Genomic DNA, 20160 nt, shown 5'->3' with positions numbered 1-20160 from the left:
GTAGTAAAATATTGAATGTAAGAACATATTTTTTTTTTAATCAAAACTCAAAGAAAAAAAACATGCCTGTTGAATACTATTTTATTACGTGGACACTATTCTTAGGACTAGAGCCATATAGATGATAAAAATAAGAAATGAAAAAAGTAATATACATATTACACAATACAATGAGGACATAAAATGTAGAATTTATATTTCTAAATAATAACAGTTATTACGATGTCAAACTAGCACTTCTGTTTGAAATCATTTAAATTATATCCACTGTTCAACAAGCTCCGCTAAAACAAAACCTAATAATTGCATTTTTTTTTCGTAGATTATTGTGTTCGTTTAATTTGAGTGACTTAGGACCGGTGTCGTGTATAATAAATATGTTGTGAATGACATTAGACTTAAAACGTTCTTAAAGTCACACAAAAACACCAGACATGCTCGCGAGCGCCGCCATGTATCCAATTTACGGCTGATGATAACCATTTAAATGTCAGAGGGAGGGTAATTTTTTAAACCATCAATGTGAGTAGAATTACATCGATTTCTCACAACTAAAAAACTGTCTGTTTTGGGGTGGCTGATTTGATATTTGAGAAGGCTAACGGGATATTTGGGGGACCTAAGTCCCATAGCCCCCCAAAATGTCCACGTAATATGCGTCTACTGGTAAATTCTGTTCGCCCGTCCGATATGATGACAAAAATATGAGATTCGCCCAAATCATCGAGATGAGACAGAATGTGAACGATAGGTTATTAGACACTCGACATTCAGAATTCGTCTAGTTGTACTACCTCAAGCGAAACATGCGTATCCAGTGTCCGCGATGACCGACTAACTGTCGCATAAAACTAGTACTTACACAACTTTTCCTTTTTTTTTTCATACCACAGTTAGCATCTCCCATTTACCTTGAATATTTCACAGTCATCATTATGATGGTATTCGTTTGATATAATATTCCAATCGTAAAATTATCAGTGCATGGTGCCGTTCTAGGTGGGCAACTGGACTTAGATACATACCAACCACTACCGTGGTCATTGATTGCATTTCTGTTGAGCTGAGTAAACATAACATAACTCATTGAAATGAACAAAGTCGATTTCCAACTATGCCAAAGTGTGTGATAAGCTGACCAGCACTTACATTTTTTACAACGGAAAAAATTATTATCACTAAGTTGTGAATTGTGTTATTAGAGTTTAATTAAAAAAATTGTCAACAGCAAAAATTTTTTAAAAAAAACCAATACTGCCGATAATATTAAGTCCAACAAAATCATTAATATGGGATAATATTATGCCATAATGCTATAATCCATCAATGTCTAACAAGTTACATACATGTTTTTTGGATAATATTATGTTCCATGTTCGACTGTTATGCTAACTTGATGATAGTCACAAATACATGTGTGTGCAGAATGCAGATGCATGCACGTATTGTGCTTCAAATTTTTAAAAATTCATTTTAAAACCTCAACAACCGGCAGACTTTTTTCGTCTAGAATAATTATAATGATATGTCCTTATAATCGTTCGGACACTTTTTTTCTTCTTATCGAGAGCCATATGAGGAACCGCGTTAGTATTACTTCTCATCTGGCTCCTATCGTTTATTGAAATAAACAAAGCCTTGCAAGTTTATAACAATATCAGCGATTACATGCCCCCGTGGCCAGACAGACTCTCCTTAGCAGCGAGAGCTAGTAAGTACTTGTCTATCATATGGTATGGAAACTGAGCAAGACAGTTTGCGAAAACTTTTCTATCCCAATGACCTATTTTCTAGCATTTCCTATAATATCAGCTACCTACTTAAAATATGCACATTTATTTTCTTGAACACGTGATAAATTTATTAATGTCTATGTCAACATAATTGTGTTACATTGTTATGCATGCTTTTATGGTTTTATATAAATCTCCTTTTTAAAATCTCTCACTATTTTTTTAGACTCTATTACTACCAAGAAAAATATGAAAACATCTATTACATACAAAATTGAATTTGGCTTAAAATGTTAGGGAGAACTAAATCTCATACAGAACAACATAATATCACCCTGAGTATTGTCTTATTTTTTGCACCTTTTACTTCAATTGTAACGTACAATCAGGTTACGCAATCCCATTTCTGAGACGAAAATTTGTAAAAAAAACTTGTGGATTTGTGCGTATGAGAGTATGCACAAATAAACAAGTTTTTTATACAAATTTTTGTCTCGACTCTCAGCTTATAATAATATGTCGTCAGCTTAAAAATATGTTCGCGTATAAGCTATAGTTTAAATTGGCTACTGAATTATTTAATTAACTACTTTTAGTTAGTTAATAATACAAGCTAATTCCTAGATTGCTTCTAAAATAATTCATAGTTGTTAGTAAACTAGTACATACAGCCGACTACACTTAACATATTTATAGTTTACGAACTATAATAATAACCAATAACATTATTAAGATTTCGACTTTCAAGTGTAAATAATAATAAAATAAATTTCAAATGTAGTATACCATAGAACATAAGCGTTAAATTAATTCAATTTATGCATTTGATATAAAAAACCAATTTTTGTATCCTTGAATATAATTGATCAAATAATACATCAAATGCATATTTCTCTAGAGATTGTATTGCTTCTCATATTACTACTTGAAACAAATCATAAAACGTATGTAAAGTAAATGAACAAAGGAATATAAAGTAACATTTATAAATATATTAAAGTAAATTGTATGTACGAAATTATAATAATATCATAAAATATATCAAAATTATTATTAAATAAATAACTTATATTTTAAAACAATTCATAATATTAAACATAGTTTATATTATTCAACTATTTTGAATTTAAGCTCATAGGCATTTTTATAAGTCTTTGTTAGATATTATACTTAATGTGAGGTATATTGTCACTAGATAATGCCTAAAATTCTATTCTCTCGGTTTATTTTTGACTAAACTATAAGAAATAATTGTTGGACAACTGGCATTTTCTTAATATTAAATTCATATTTATTCTTAATATGTTTGATAACTTAATTTATTAATATATTTTAGTATGCATAGCGCGTATAACATAGGTAATATTTAAGTAGATATGGCATTATCTTAATAAGTATTGACAAATACCATGTATTACATTATTTATTTTGAAGATTCACATTCTTGATACATAAAGTTCTCTTAAAATTAATTTAAAAATTAGTTCTTAAAGAAAACATTGCATAATTTTTTTTTTAAATCCAACCAACAATAATAGATTTTTACAAAAATATAGAAACTGATTTTACATTTTAATGGTAAAACTACTGGTTGACATAAAAATTACTTGACGATTACCAAATATTCTATAAATTAGATATTTGTTAATAACAGAGTAGCTACCTACAGTTTTAATTTTATATTGTAAGTATGATGGTCTATCTAACTTTACTATATTTTTACTCTAAAGCCGTAAAATGTTTTTTTTTTATCTCGTTGATGTTCTACACTTCAACTTGTAAACATTTTCTGAAAATATAAAATACATAGTCTTTAACATTTTAATAAAGCTGAAAACATTTTATGTCGTGTAATCGAATTCGTGTTTTACGTAAAAGTCTTAAAATATTTCCACCATCTCAAAAAACTATAATTGGAACCATTCGAAGTTAATATAAGATAATAAAAAACCACTTAATGACGTCTTTGATCTGCGCATAAACTTGAAACAATATCGTAAGCGTAACAAAGAACTAGACATTGACGCATTGCCATCCTTATAGGACTTACAAGACCTAGAACAAACATTATACTGTAAGATTCGGTGCAAAAATAATATTGTAAAGTCTTACATTTATGTATACCTAAAAATGTCTTTCAAATAACCAATTTTTACAGTCGTTTTTTTCCTGATTCAACGTATAAACAAACTACAGATGAATTTATCAATATTTTGGTAGAAGCAGAGAAAATAGTGTAGTCTTGGAAAAAAATCATTGGAGCTGATAAGCTGAAAAGCTCATCGGTTTTCTGAAAGTACCTATTACTGCACCCCTCGGTTTTTCCCTTAGTTTTCACCGCGACAGTTATTAAGTTAATACCTATTTATGTATACCACTACTTTATTTCTAAGAAATTTCTTGGTATTTCTCTACAAATCACATTTTAAACGCTTGAAATAATATAATTTATGAGACTAATTTTCTTGTTTTTGTTTTCAAACGCAAGACCTCAAGTTTGAATAAAAATCGTCAGGCCGTCCCTTCTTCCCTCTAAGAACAGGTCTAACTACACGTGAGCAGCCATCCACCGTAAAATATTCTATAGTATATAGCAGTGTATCAAAATATATTATTAAAGTCTTATAATATATGTATCTAAGTCTTGCTGCTTTTGTACTAAAGATTGAACATTTACCATACGACTACACTCCAGTAGTACTTCAGTCCCTCGGCCTGCCCCATCAAGGGTTGAAACTAATGTAAAATTTCTTTGTAAGCTATTGACTCCCATTCCCTCTTAGATTTCCTCAACTTCAAAATCCCATTATTTTTCTCTAGAGCTAACTCTCCAGCCTCATTTTCTTATCTCTAAATGCACCACTAACTATGCCATGAACTAACCCCTTGTAAGGATGAATAGAGTGGCCAACGAGGATCAACCATTTTGGATGAATTAGTCCAGTTATACTATTATTATTACTATGGTTATCGATTTATTATCCTTATTCTACCTGCTATTGATATATAAATGTTCCACCTAGTCCATTTGAAAAATTGCTTTAATGTTTTATTGTAGCATTGGACTTGAGTCCGTATTTTTGAAAAACAAATAAATAAATATTATCGCTCCACTGTCGGCGTGCGGTAGGTACTCGACCGTCTTCACTCGGACTGTCGAAGAGAAAGAGGAGGTGAATGAGAGTGGGAGGCAAAGGGGTATGGGACATTTTGTTTAAACGGTATTCGATGATCGTCGCTCTCAGACTTTGGCAACACCGAATAATCGGTCAAACGCTAGTGAAGAGTTCGACTTGTAAAACAACCACAATAATTATTTTTCATTTTTTTTTTTTGTTCTAAGGAACGTGTCATCTGTCGTGGTCCGTGTACATGCTGGGTTCTTCGGTGGCGCTGCTCTTGCTGTGCTTCTACCTGAGCTTCTACTCGTCCCGCGACAGCCCTGGCAGTTCATTTCGTTCCATCTGATGAGTGCACGCTCAGGCCACAGCAGCATCCTCCTCCGCACCTGACCCAGGATACGCCGCTGGCCATTATTTCTGTCGCACGTGAGACGCACATCGCCTGCAGCCACCACAACGAAAACGACGACGACGACGAAACGCAATTCAAACCAACAATTATCGCTCATTGTAAACTCTAAAACAATAATAATATATATTATATCGTATCGTAACCGTCAAAAATCATATTGTAACGGGTATAGGTACCATTGTTTTTATTATTTTTAATATTATTACTATTATCAATTCAATAACTGTGACTGTACTTACCGTCGAAACGAATATCAATCATCGTTTAATTTTTTGCACATTTCGCGTCTACGATATTACCTATGTCGTTATGATATTATTTTGTTCTACTAAAAATCACTGTGCTGCACTGTATGTAAACTTAACGAGTTATTGAATAATAATGTTTTGTATTTAATAGTTAAGATAACATTATTCATTCAACTAATATTAGAACGTAGTCTTAATCGTAAACGATGTACCTATGCATAGCATAGTATTATTTCGATCAATTTGTTGTACGGATGATGATAGCAATTAACAACTGAAAATAATATTATCAAGGATGTCATAATATTATATTATTATGTATATTATTGTTGTGTAAATATATGTTATTTTAAATTTAAATATTTCATTTGTATTTGTATTTGTATTTTTTTTTTTTTTTGTGTGAGATTTTATATGTTAAATGATAGATCGCATTGTTATTGCATTGGATTATCCATTTATGTTTTCCAAAATTAGAAAAAACTTGAACATTTTGAGTGAAAAAAAAAATAGTTAAATTCACCATTAAAACGTATATAAAAAGGCTACCTGACAATATTTTGTTTATCGGTGTAGTACAGAAAATATTATTGAAATGTTATTATTATTATTTAATTGTTTTACATGTCTTGTACCATTTAATAGATACTTCACTTTTGTTTGTTTGTTTGTTTACTTGTACATACAATTATACACTTAATTACAATGTATTTAATTCTGTGACAGTTTAATATGCTTATTCAAAATAATTAAATTAAAATAAACACTTAATTTCCAATGAAAAATTCAGATTTGTACAAATAACATTTTTTTTTTTTATTATTTAATATTGTAGTTATTGACTACTATAGCTCATAAAAATATTATAGTATATCGCATTGTTTTGTTTAATATAAATAACTAAACAATGACTTATAAATAAATTGTAACAGCATTTTTAATGGCCTAAAAAAATTATCATTTTTTTTCTTTAAATGATTATTTATTGTATATTATAAATTCATTTTTAAACAATAATTAAACTCTTCCTTATGTGTGATGTTTACTGATAATAGAGATGATCAGGATGAACACAATTGATCGTCATATTATTCACACAATGATTATTCGGCAAACATAAATATTATATATTTATTATAATATAATAATACAATAATCTTTAGTGTCATGAAATAAAATTCACTTGTCATATACAATTTGTCAAATATATGCAAACATAACCAATGTTATAATAATTACCTACTGTAATACTATAATATGAAATATTTGAATAACTACTGATATATAGGTACTCATTGTATATACTACATAAAAAATAGTTTATGAAAAATGTTTACAATTTTTTTTTTATATTATTATTTAATATGTTTTATATTTTGTTTTAACCAGTTGTAGTCTTAGAAATAATCATTTTTTTTTTAATTGATAAATTTTTATTCTAATTTGACATATTATAATTAAACCGAGTTAAATATATTCAAGTATTAATATTTGTTCTATTATTATTATTATTATTATTATTAATTGTGTTTAAATATATAAAAAAAATCACGTTAAATACATTAAAATTATTTTATTCTCAACTACTAAACTAGGTGACAAATAATTTATTATTTTCTTATGTGTAAGTAGTATCCAAAGGGCTGGCCTAAGTACTTTATGAGGTTATATAATCTAGGAATCTAATAATTAACATAGTTCATTAGTTATTAGCTATTATTTCTGAAAAAGGTACCTAATCGGTTGGTTATAATTTCTAAATCTAGGTTGGTTCCCAAATTATTGTTAATAGACAATCTTTTTTATTATTCTTATATTTTCATACATCAAAAATGGTTATGAATAACAATGATTATTTACTTAGATTATAGGAAATTTATCTTACGCTGTTAAGTCACCATTAAGTATATAATATTCAATTATATTTAAGCTTATTAAGTATATGGTGTTGGTAAAATAGAGTTTCGAATGGTACGTTTTTGATTTAACCTTTTAAATTCAAAATTAGAGAATTCAGAAAAAGTTAGTAAAAGTATTCGTTTAATGTTATATTAATTTATTTTGTGTTAATGTTATTTAATTATATAGAACATAATGTGGTTGCGACTATATTATATTTGAACCAGGTTACCAAGAAGGTACCTACATAGGTTACTGTGATGGTGCCGTCTAGTCAGGGACGGCTCCAGGGTGGCCTAAAGACTGCGACTCACTCCCAAGCCCGTATTTCTAAAAAATTGTATATTAATTTGTATTAATGTAATTATATTATAATTACAAAGAAAAACATATTATTATTATATCAAAAATTTCCGGAAATTATAACTAAGGCTACCCAAACCGATCATGTCTCTGAAGGTGCTTTTGGGTATAGTTTCACTTATGGCATTGGAGGTGCATGAGTATGAATCACGGGAAGCTTCTGTTCGGTTAGGTCAACACGTTTTTGATGAAGTGATAATCAAACCCTGTAAGTTGAAACACTAGACAGACCAGTAACACATTGCAGATAATTACATAGTTTTATAACTATAAAAATACCCACAAATCGTGTCACTAATTCAATAGTTATGTTTGCAAACACACGAGTTCTATTGTCTTTTGAACACTTAAATATTCAATTAAATCTCACTGGGTGATTTCAAATTAAAATCGATAAACTTAGATTTTTTATAGTAAATCGAATTTCCATTTTATAATAAATTTAGTGCCTAACATCACGAGTCTCCTTGTCTTATAACCATTCTAGCTCTACGGCTTGAATTCATTTTTCATATCTGTATTTATAAGTAAAGCCGTACTACTACCGTTTTATCTAAAATATTATGATTCAATATTTTACACACTTCTCAAATGTCAACCATTTCATATTGTTTTTAGTCTTAGATTCAATTAGATAGTGGAGCGATGAACTCATTGGTTTAACAACTATGTGTGTTTCATTTTTTGTGCCTGAAGATATATTTTATAGTAGAAAATATATTCCTTTCTTCCACTTTGAAAGATGTTTCTGATGATAGAAAATTAGATCTAGTTTCTACTTTGGGACTTGGGTGTCAAAAGAAAAATCATAACTCATAAGAGATCAATAATAGCAACAATAAGAACAAATGTGAATATTTACTATATACTTTACTGCACTTATATTTATTGTAATATTTAATTTATTAGAAACCAGCCTTTGACTGATTCATTTTTTTTTTGTTATTCAAAAACGTATATTCGTAGTTAATTTAAATTTATACCCAATATATTTTATATCAGCATTTACTAGAAATTTTAAAATTAAAAAACATATTGAGTTTAATGTTAAGCTATTTATACTACTGTCCAATTTACACGGTTCCAACTTTCTAAGGTACGTTGGTATTAATGGTATAAATTGATAACAATACAAATACAATATGGTATGAGATTTTTCGGAAAATATAGGGACAACAGTTTTACAAATAGAAAATTAAATTACAAATTTCAACATAAATAAATTATAAAATAGCCTCAGAAATGAGAGCTGATACACTGCAGTTCCGAATTCTTTTTTATTTTCAATAATTTTAAATTAAATTTAAAATATGTAACACATCCATGACAGTGACCTACTCAATACAGTACCTACACTCAACACCTACTAAATATCAGACAGATTTCCCTGGTTTTTAATTTTAGGTTTGTCAAAGTAAATCTGCTGGTAAGAAATACGTGTGACGCAAATGGTGACGATATTTTATGGTTATCTTGAAATCCCGAACAATACATTGTGAGATTACATTATAAATTACTATAATTAAGTACATTGTATGACTTACCATCAACAATATTATTAAACGAATTCATGATTTTAAGTTTAATAATTTGATTTACTCAATTGATAAAAAATAAGTTAAATAAACATATTTATTTTATTTAACTCTTGTACTATCTCGTAAGTGTTAGCTTAAAATTGAAATGATTTTAATAAGACTATAAACCAAATCGTTTAAATGAATAAGATTTGATAAACCTGTTAGTAGCACTGACGTCACTTAAAATAAACAATACTACCAGAAAAGATCAAATAAATTCTTTAAATTAATTACTTTTTTAAAATAGTGAATAACCAAACGGTTTGGTTTTAGATTCAATTTCAGGGAAGAATCAAGGTCTTCAGACATGTCGATGTTGAGTTTGTTCTGATGGTATCATGGTACTATTCGATTAGGATATTTTTCATTGAGAATAACTACCCCAAAGCTGGCTTTGCATTTTATGTGTGTATCATCTTCCAGTATAAGGAATCCGTGAGTAAGACCGGTAAGACCTTATCGAAAACGGTTTGTGATGATTATAGGTAAGACATTTAGTTTAATTTAAATTGCTTCAATCATAACTTCGATCTTTAATTGGATTTAATTGAGTGTCTATTGTATGTTCCATAATTTGTGCCATTTGAGTCTTACTTACATTATATTCAATGAAGTTTATTTATATTTCATCGTATAGTTATTATTGTTCTAGTATTATAGTATTTATGTTTAATCTATAGATATTTTGACCAGGTTATCTAAAATGTTCTAAACAATTTCCTGCAATACCGGTGTGATCTAATATCTATTTGAGTGAAATTTGTTTTGGATTTATTCTGGTATAAAGCTTATTTCGGATATGAATTGCTATAACGTTTGAAATGAAATTATTTTTTATACTAATGACCTATTTAGATAACAATAAGTAGTTATCCTCATTGGTATTATTAAACATTTAAGATAGCTAGTGTTCTTCTTCAACTAAGTAAGAATTGTTAAGATTTCCTACAATAAGTGATTATAATTATTAATGATTTTTAATACAACAAAAATTTATACATCCAGAATGATTTTTAAAATAAAAAAAAAGTACACAAATAATATTGTTTTTATTTACATAGATACTAATTTGGTTTAACATAAATATATTTTAGTTAGTTGTCAACCAGATATTTTAATAAATTAGTAAGACTTGGTATGCATTCAGACGAATGTTAATATTGTTGTTGCATAACTTAAACAGTTGTGTTGATATTGCTGATTAAGCTGCAAAAACTATAAATGTAAAGGTGTTAAAAACAAAAGAATGTCTTAAAACAAAAAGTGAAACACAATATTAAATGTTTCAGGGTACACAGTTTATTGTCGAAATTGTATGAGAGTCATTGCACAGTGGATACAATAAAATATATTTAATAACATATTATTATTAGATACTGTTCGGCTTGGAATAATACACACAAAAGAAAGTATGTTTTAACATTGAACTAGTGAAATTATTTCTCATAATGATTATGTTTCACAGCGAAGTCGTCTCATCTATCCTGCCAAGAACCCACCGTCGACTACGAGGGCTGTTCCGTTTACCATGGTGGAGTAGTCGCTGAGCATGAAAATCACGGCGTTCGCGATATCATCGGTTTCTAAAAAATGAACATGATAAACGCCAGATTTAACATTACAACACTTTAAAACCATGCCCATTTTCGTCGATCGAATGGTTTTTGTTGAACCAATTGATCCCAGTTACAAACCTGCAAATCTGCCAAGCGGGATTCGTCTCATTATCGGTCCCGATTTTTCTGGATCTGACCATGCGATTTTACCCATACGAGTCAACACAACAGTTGGATTTACGTTATTGGTACGGATACCATACTTTCCCAGTTCGATTGCCATGGTTCTAGTAATTTGATTCACGGCTCCTTTGGATGCACAATATGTTGTGTGATCGGGTATGGCTCTCTAGAAAGTTCAATTCGAATGAAATGTAAATCGCGTCATGCAATAATAATATTATTGCGAAACGACCACCTCGCCTCACCTAACCTGACTGCTGTAAGTCGTGTTTAATAAATGTTGTAGTTTTTTTTTTTCAAACGTTCATAATCAGAACATTTGTGTACTATAGTTTTAGTATGACAGTATATTATTGTCTTGTATATGGTAGGTGGTACTATAGTTGTTGTTGTCACAATTAATACTACAATATAGGTATATAATACTATAACTTACGGTGGAAATCGTCGAAGAAATATTTACAATAGATCCCTTGATACCGGCATCGATCATATTTTTTGCCACTGCCTGACTTATTCTCACTAAGGCTCTGGCGTTGATATTTAAAGTCCTGAACAAAAAATAATTTGTTAAGTTAAAATTCCTCACATGTAATTCGTTTATCATATTAAAAACAGAATTATAGTTTTTTTCGGAGATTTTAAACAAACTTGTCTGTTGTAATTCGTATTTATTTTAAAACGGTAAATTTTATACAATACTACGCACAGTATTAATTTCAAAACTGGGAAAATAAACGAAAACAATTTACTCGAGTTGATTTACGTTAAGAGAGCACAAGATCGATAAGTTGGAAGTTAACAGTCTACCTGGTAACAATTGATAAATTTGGCTCAATAATAGAAAAATTAATAGAAAAAAAAATGTTTGCTAAACTCAGTTTCAAAAAATATAATTTACTTTTTATGAAGATCATAATTTAAAGAATGGCTGCGTTCTCTCTAATTTCTTAAATTATAGTCAACAACTTTATTGAACTTTTATCAAAATGTACACTATTTTATTTTACATGATTATTAAATATTTAAACAATACACATCTCAATTAAAAATGTAACAAATATTTTTTTTTTTATATCAAACATCATTTTAAGTAATTTTATAATTATTAAATAATACTTTGTCTATCTAATCTACTAAAATATTAGAGTTAATCCATAAAAAAAATAACGGAAATGTTTGTATTATTATAGCATTGAATTATTTGTACCTATACTAATATTTTCGTATAAAACCATGAAAACTAAAAATATCTAAGTTATTCAACTACCAATTAAATAAGTCAAGTTCATAAGTTGACTAGAAAATTAAACTGTTAATAATTTCAATTCAACAACATTTATTATTTCTACGCATGATTACAATATGATTTATCTCTAGTTTAAAATACGCCTTCTTTTGTTTGTTATTTTATATTGAATTTTTAAATATTTATTTCATTTATTGTACCATATGGGACAGATAAGGGAAGATTAATTGTTTTTGTAACGTTTTTATACACTCTTTTTCTTTATTTATATTTATAATTTAAAAAATAAATATTTGTTACATCAAATATTTAGATAAATAAATAAGTTTAATTTTATTTTTAATATTTTAAATTGTACCATAATTTTTCCTGTAAGTCATAACCAAAAGTTATGCAATTTCAGAGTATAAATATTAAAAGTATTTTTTTTAGAATTGTTTCATGAATAAATAATAAGAAAATGTACCACTTGTCAAATCCAATTTAAATTATTCATTTAAGTGTAACTATTATGATATGATTTGAGATTTCACTAACTTATCCCAACCATGTTCGGTGACATCGAAAAATGGCTCGATAACTGCTACACCGGCGTTGTTGACTAAACCATGTACTGGACCAATGTCGTACATTTTTTTATAAGTGTCCTCCCAATTTGATACATCGCAAAATACTTGTTTAGTATTTGGTAATGCTTTAGCAGCGCCCTCTTCCTTCTCCACCACTGCGTAAACAAATGAACCCAAATCTACTAACCTCTCTGTAATTTTTTCACCCATACCTAGAAATAATATTTTTTTTATTATTTATTAAATAGTCAAAAGTTTCAAGTTTCAAGAACCAATTAATTGTATGTAATCTTTTAAATTATAATTAGTTATATACTTACAGAAATGAAAATAAGTGGTTATAATATTAGATTATAATGAATTCGACGCCCCCAAAGAAAAGTATCGTAACTCACTTTTACAAAATGTTCAGGAACAACAATAATAACATACAAAAGTATATTCTAAATCTGGATTTCAAAAATTTTAAATTTCAAAATCATTTTTATAATCTTTTAGATTCTATGTTAAAATACATTTATTTATTTTTCTTGTGACATTTTGTTTTTACCCTAAGAATTTGGTTTTGGAAAAAAAATCAATGAGTTACGACTATTTTCGGTGGAAAAATAAATATAAATTAAAACGTAAGTCAAGTTACTACTATTTTCGATGGAAAATAAAATAAAAATTTAAACGTAAGTCAAGTTACAACTATATTCTTGGGTAAAACTCATTATTTAAACAACTCATAATAATTATAACAAACTTTATATTTTGCTTAAATGAAAAAACTACTGTATATTATATTATATATAAAAAAAAAAAACATAATGCTTTAAATATTAATGAAGTCATATTATTTACAAAAAAAAACATAACATTATAATAATTTATTATTATTAATATTAAGGAATGAAACTTTATCATTAAAATACTCAAAATAATTATAACAAACTTTAAATATTAATAAAAAGTTATATTTACAAAAAAATAACATAACAATATTATAATTTATTATTATTAATATTTAGGAATGAAACTTTATTAAAATACAATATTATAGCACACATTACTTAGGAGTTAACGATCTATAAAAATCATGGTAGCAAGATGGAATTAGTCCTTTGTCACATAAAGATAATAAATCTTTGATTTTCATTTTATCCAGCGGTAATTTTTGTTCATAGGCTGGTAATGGTACACAACGTGGTTGAAACTTCCCCCTTTTTTTTATATTCAACATGCTCATGGTTATAGTAAATATTCTGTCTAAATTGTAATTAATATTTAGTGTAAATGGTGTTTCATATGACACAGTTATTTGTTTCACACTATTCCATTTAATTATTTGTTTATCAGTTGATGTCTTCCAATTAAATTCTGAGTTTTCTACTAATGGTTTAAAATCTAAGAAATCCTCATACGACAATTCATACACTAAATAAGGGTTTCCATATATTTTTGCACATCTAACTAACGTAATCCATTGATTTGGAACATAGATAATTTTATGTTTTTTAGAGTTTTCAATAACTGCATGCATACTGTCGCCCTCGTTCTGTGTATGTCCCTTTTCTAAAAATGTATGTTTTATCTTGATTTTAAGAGTAAATGCTGCATGCTCCCACATAGCATAAATAAATCGGTTTCTGTTCTGCCCTGCACAATTATCAGAAAAAAAACTATACTCTTCATAACCACTTTCCTTCATCATTTTGATAAACTTTAATAAACAAGTAGTATTAACAACTGTTTCGGAAATGCTTAAAGTTTGTAGGAACATATTTTTGCAAACTTTAAATTGTATATTATCAACAGTGAGATTATATTCTCTAGAAAAGTTTCTGCGTGTTAGTGAACGATTAGCAATTTGTTGTTTTTTATGAACAACTGTAACATGTTGGGCGATGAAGTCCCACTGCCTAGTATGATCGCCTAATTCCCAATAGGAATCAAATATTAGTTTGCGATTATCATAGTTCAATTTGTCATAACATTTACTACGACACTTATTTGCACACGGTGGTCCCATTTCCTTGGCTTTAATTAGCTTACTAACTCTGTTGAAATGCCCTTTGCCTTGGTTTAGGAGTGTTTTAGACTTAACATCTATCGAATCATTATCGCAATACAGTTATTATACATGGTAAAAAGTTGAATGTAAGACTTTAAACTTTAAGCTCTGATGTAATTGACAAATTAACTTCAAATAGGTATTAATAACTAACGATTTGTGATAAAACGAACATGTAGGTACCTACAGGTACATACAAATGTATGCCTTACCCAATGCTGGACACATTATTTTAAATGCAATGCAAACATTTTATTAAATATTATCAATTGTTTCTGTCATCAAATTGCGTGTAATGGATTTATTTGATTAAAACTATATGTAAGAAAGCTTAAAATATATTATAGTTAACTATTTTAGGTTATCGATAATAATCAACTGTTTATGATTTTTACTAAAACGAAACACATAATACTAATGATTCCTCAAACATGATTTTGTGGTCCATAATAATTGGTCCATTCAATTTTAGTGAACTATTCAACTAATATATTTTTTATGCAACATGATATTAGTGTACTAAAATTGTATGTAAAGTAATGTAAAGTACAAAAATAAATAAATATTCAAAAAACTGAGTTATTGTAGGTTAATGTATATGTATTTAAAGATTATAATTATTTTTGATTTAATAGGTATGTATATTATTAAAATCTAAAATATATAGAAGTAAAAAATAAAAATTTGATATTTCGTTACTACACTCAGTATGGTCAGATAGTTAGGTAGGTAGGTATATTAATTGAAAATATAAGATTAAAAAATATTTTATGAAGTTTAATAACATATTATTAAGTTTAAAATTAAATTTATTTAATTCAGTTTTGGTCCGATAAGCATATCCTATACTTTGAGATAAAGAATTTCAAAATGTCGAGGTTTTATTCAAGATAACAAAACAGACTAATAATGTAGGTATAGAATCCACACATATTATTATGTTATAATACCAAGAGCATTGAACTGTTCAATAATTAACGAGTTTCATCTTATCGAAGTTTTCATGATATTCGACTTATGGAAATTGTACTGAAATTTTAAGCACTTAGAATAAAAACAACATTTTGCTTTAGATCGTATTCTTAAATTTCTAACAGCCTGAATTACAATTTTATCAGAAAACAGAACCAGCAAAGGTACCTAATTATCTTTATGTTCTGATACACAAATCAGTTAATTGAGTATATTGGTGTTGTTATATAAGCATTTAAACTAATGTATACCTAATATAAAAAGTAGAGAGCCAAGGAATAGTCTTTAGAACTCATTTTAACATATACATCTTTAATTGTATTGATCGCATAATTAACGCATAAAAGTTAATGAAATGATTAGATAAATATATTCACATTATAGAATTACAAATATCGCACGTTGCTGTTTTTTTAAAAAAAGTAAAAATTCCATAAACTAATGCGATAATATAACGCTATAGGTAATAGTAATAGTAACAACTCGTTCAGTGATAAAAACAAAACAATAAAAACCACAAGAACAAACTGTGAAAATTAGCTTTACTGAATAATTTAGAATTTTAATACAATATAATATTAAATAGTTATATTTTTGAATTTAAATTATTATCGTTGATAATGAAGTTTATACATTTAAAATAATTACAGCTCATAATAACATTCTAGTTATTAAATTGTTCCGATTATTTTTCTAAGCTTTGTTTTTTAATGATCTTACAAATTATTTGAGCGGATATCCTTTGATCATTGCTCTGGACAGGTTCTTTGGACGGAAATGAAACTGTTAATTATTATGAACTAGGAAAATTTTACTTAGGTGTTGTTAGAGGACGGAAAAGGTTAGACGTTTTTGCTGTGTTGAAAATTAAAAAAAAAATGATTTAGGTATGTATATAATCGATATATTATATATAAGTTATAACAATAAACGGTTATAAACAGTTCTGTAGTGGTATCAATATGGATTTTAAATCAAGGCTGAATAAAAATAAAATTTTAAAAACTACTTTGAGTGAATATGGTTTTCCATTCATACCAAAGTGGTTTAAACTTTAAATGGTTAAGTAGCATTTAAAAGTAAATGTATATGTACTTAAGTTATACGTAGGTATCTCTTAAATGATTCGGTCGTTTAAAACGTGTAGTTTGACTTATGTTTATTTCTAAACTGTGATTTATATTTAATCAAAATGTAAATAAAACTTTATAAATCGCTCCCAACGGCCACAACTGTGTCTGAGGGGGGTAACTTCATATACATAATGAAACACTAATTTCGGTACAGTTATTAACCACGTGTGTAATTGCATATTAATCGCTCATAAATTTGCGTCGATACAATATTTTGTACTTAACATCACTCGAACATTATACTGTATAGCATATAAAATATGCATTCGTATACTATTTAGTGTGTTTAACATGATGTGAATATATTAAAAATGTTAACTGTTATTTAACATAGTGTTACTCACCAGCACAAGATCCTGTGACGATAAACTTTTTGCCTTTGAAGTAATCTTCCATTTTTTGTGGGGCCTGACTAGCCATACTTCTAGATAGAATATCGACAGCCATTTGTCCAGCTAGTTTGTGAGGTAGTTTGCATATGGAACGTATCATTTTGAATATTTGTTTGTTATTTGATTGACTTCAAAAAATTAAGTCTCAGTCTTAGGAACACTTATCCTGTAACAGCATCAATCATATTTAATATAAATTCTTGACTAGTAATCGATTATATTAAATTTAAGTTGTAATGTTGTTAATTTTAAAATTTGTTTTAGGTTCTAAAAAGTATACCGTATTTTCTCTGAACGACGTTCGCTGTTATATTTATTTTTATAATAGCGAGTAAAGTAAATATGTAGTACATAATAGTTAACTATATGAATTAAAATTAAAATTACTTAAAAAGAAACATTATTTAATTAAAGTATACATTATTGATGTATAGATTTTTTGATATTTGATATCATTTTTATGAGTAAATATGAGTATGGTATATTATTGTAAAACCAAACTATAATAATGTTCAATACATTTTTATTAATATACAATTATGATTCTCCAAAATAAATTGAATAACTCCTACCTACCATAAATCGTGTTTAAATATTTCAAATCATATCTGTTTTTATCAATTAATTATTTAAACAATTATAGACATTAACAATAATATTGTGTATGTCTAATTATGTTAAATATTGCATTGAAAAAAAAAATGTATCGTGCTTCATAATTAAAATTATTCACTTAATTGATGTAATGTTTTCATATGATATTATTACTGATCTCTATTATAAGATAAGTTATATTATATTACAATTACATTATTTAGTAATACATTTCAATATTAATTGTAATAAATTATCATCAAATGATAACTGCCTATGATATATTCTAGAATACTCTAGACAATTAAAATGTATAATGAAATTAGCGTTAGTTACAAAAGTTCTAGAAATATTGATAAAATGCTATCAATACTGAATAATTCGTAATCCATATTTTTCAGATTAAGCGAAATATTATCATTATTACAAATCATTAGTGTGAATATTTTAATGAGCTTACATAATGGATTTGTGAGTTTTTTTAAAAATATTTAATAGGTCGATAAGCAAAAAAGTATGAAGAAATTTACAACCGTAATTTTTAATTAATTATTTACTTTAAACGATAAACTTAACTAACACCGTAAGCCAATTATTTTAGAGGTAGCTAAGAAATTTAAAAGTTCAAAGTTCAATTTGCTTAGTTGATTTAAATATATTTTAATTGATTTATATATTTAGATTTTTTTTTAATTCATTCAGTAATATATTATATTATACCGTACATTTAAGGTTCATTGAAAAAGTTGACTAACTTTCTAAAAAAAAACATAAGGTTGATAGTAAATACAATTTGAAAATCTGTTAAATTTCTTTATGGAATGAAAAATACCGAAGTATGAATTTCGACAATTAACAAAAAAAAGGAATTTTGAACTTTCCAAATGAATGAATATCTTATTTAGGTTCTGATCGGAACGATGAATATGTTGATTTTACAATAAAGTTTGTTTTTTACAATAGAAATTTCTTACAATAAAAAATATGCTTCGGATTGGACCTAATTGGAACTTTTTTTTAGAAGAGGAGGTAGAGATTCATAGCATATTTTAAGATGAACGGAGGAAAAAATTAACATAAAAACCGGAATCTATACTCAAAACCAGTATTTGACAAAATCAATTTTGTTTCTTTGGTGTAACTGAAAAAGTTATAACCTTAAATAGTAATTGAAATATTCAATAATTTATATTTGAGAAGTTCACAACTACAATTCTACAACAGAGCAGTTACCCATTTCCCCTTCCAAATGAGGTTCTGTATATTTACTTTAATGTTTCAACATTTTTTTTTGGAGTAACAATTACAACTACTTTTTGAAGGCAACGTCAACAGATGTTCTAACATTTATATTATAAGCATAATAAAATAATGTTAAATGAAATTTATAATTTCCTTTTAATTGATATTTAGATAAAACAGAAAATGAAATAAAATAATTTGTAAAATGAATGAATTTTTTTTTTCAATTTGAACAAAACAGTCTGTACCTATAAAATATATTGTGTAAATCAATAGTATCGTTGTACTTATACTAAATATTATGTTGTGTCTTCATTTGAATAAAACGTCTAGAAATAAAAAATATTTAAAAAATACTCAAAAACTTACCGTCAACAACGCCGATAGAAAGCAATAAACTGCGTAACGCTACTTGTGGCGTAGTGAAACTAACTAACTATTACAACGAACGCATGCGTGTTGATATAGTAAGCGTTATTTTTTTTTTTTTCGTAAATTGTAGCATAGCCAAACACGTTATGACGTCATAGACATGTGGGGGGAAATGTATGTGAGTTGGTAAAATGAAAGAGTAGTGCGCCTCAAAACGTATACAATATTATAATACGGATTATGTTGTTGTAAAGTGTGTTTCAAAAACGCATTCATAAAACTGCGTAGGATGTACCTAGTAAATGTTACACACACTTTTGACAAACAACAAACATAAGAAACTCGTTGGATTCATTATTAAGATTTAAACAGAATTCTATTTGAAAATTTTGGAATTTCCATGTTAAAAGCAAAATTATAAAGTATTATACCTACACCATAATATAATATAATATTGGTAATAAAATATTTTCCTAGTATTGAGA

The 20160-nt window shown here is 27.3% G+C and overlaps 2 protein-coding genes across 2 annotated transcripts in view; one reads left to right on the top strand and one right to left on the bottom strand.

Annotated features, from left to right (window-relative positions):
• Nucleotides 1-6378, top strand: part of LOC111028629 (lipoma HMGIC fusion partner-like 1 protein) — a 247762-nt gene extending 241384 nt beyond the window's left edge. Inside the window, exon 6 of the mRNA XM_022307358.1 lies at nucleotides 5077-6378. Coding sequence (XP_022163050.1) covers nucleotides 5077-5201 — 125 coding nt within the window. The 3' untranslated portion in view covers nucleotides 5202-6378. The remainder of the gene's footprint in view (nucleotides 1-5076) is intronic.
• A 4255-nt stretch (nucleotides 6379-10633) lies between these two features.
• On the bottom strand, nucleotides 10634-19795 carry LOC111028633 (L-xylulose reductase-like). Its single transcript, XM_022307361.1, has 6 exons — nucleotides 19673-19795; nucleotides 17420-17633; nucleotides 12883-13126; nucleotides 11533-11647; nucleotides 11052-11262; nucleotides 10634-10940 (listed from the first exon to the last, which is right to left on the bottom strand). The coding sequence occupies exons 2-6, from the start codon at nucleotides 17565-17567 to the stop codon at nucleotides 10837-10839; spliced, it is 822 nt and encodes a 273-aa protein (XP_022163053.1). The 5' UTR covers nucleotides 17568-17633; nucleotides 19673-19795; the 3' UTR covers nucleotides 10634-10836.
• Between the last annotated feature and the right edge of the window lie 365 nt (nucleotides 19796-20160).

This window comes from Myzus persicae, unplaced genomic scaffold (genome assembly GCF_001856785.1).
Source record: "Myzus persicae strain clone G006 unplaced genomic scaffold, MPER_G0061.0, whole genome shotgun sequence".
Classification (NCBI taxonomy): domain Eukaryota; kingdom Metazoa; phylum Arthropoda; class Insecta; order Hemiptera; family Aphididae; genus Myzus; species Myzus persicae.
The sequence above is the reverse complement of the archived record's forward strand: the minus strand, read 5'-3'. Positions and strand labels throughout refer to the sequence as shown.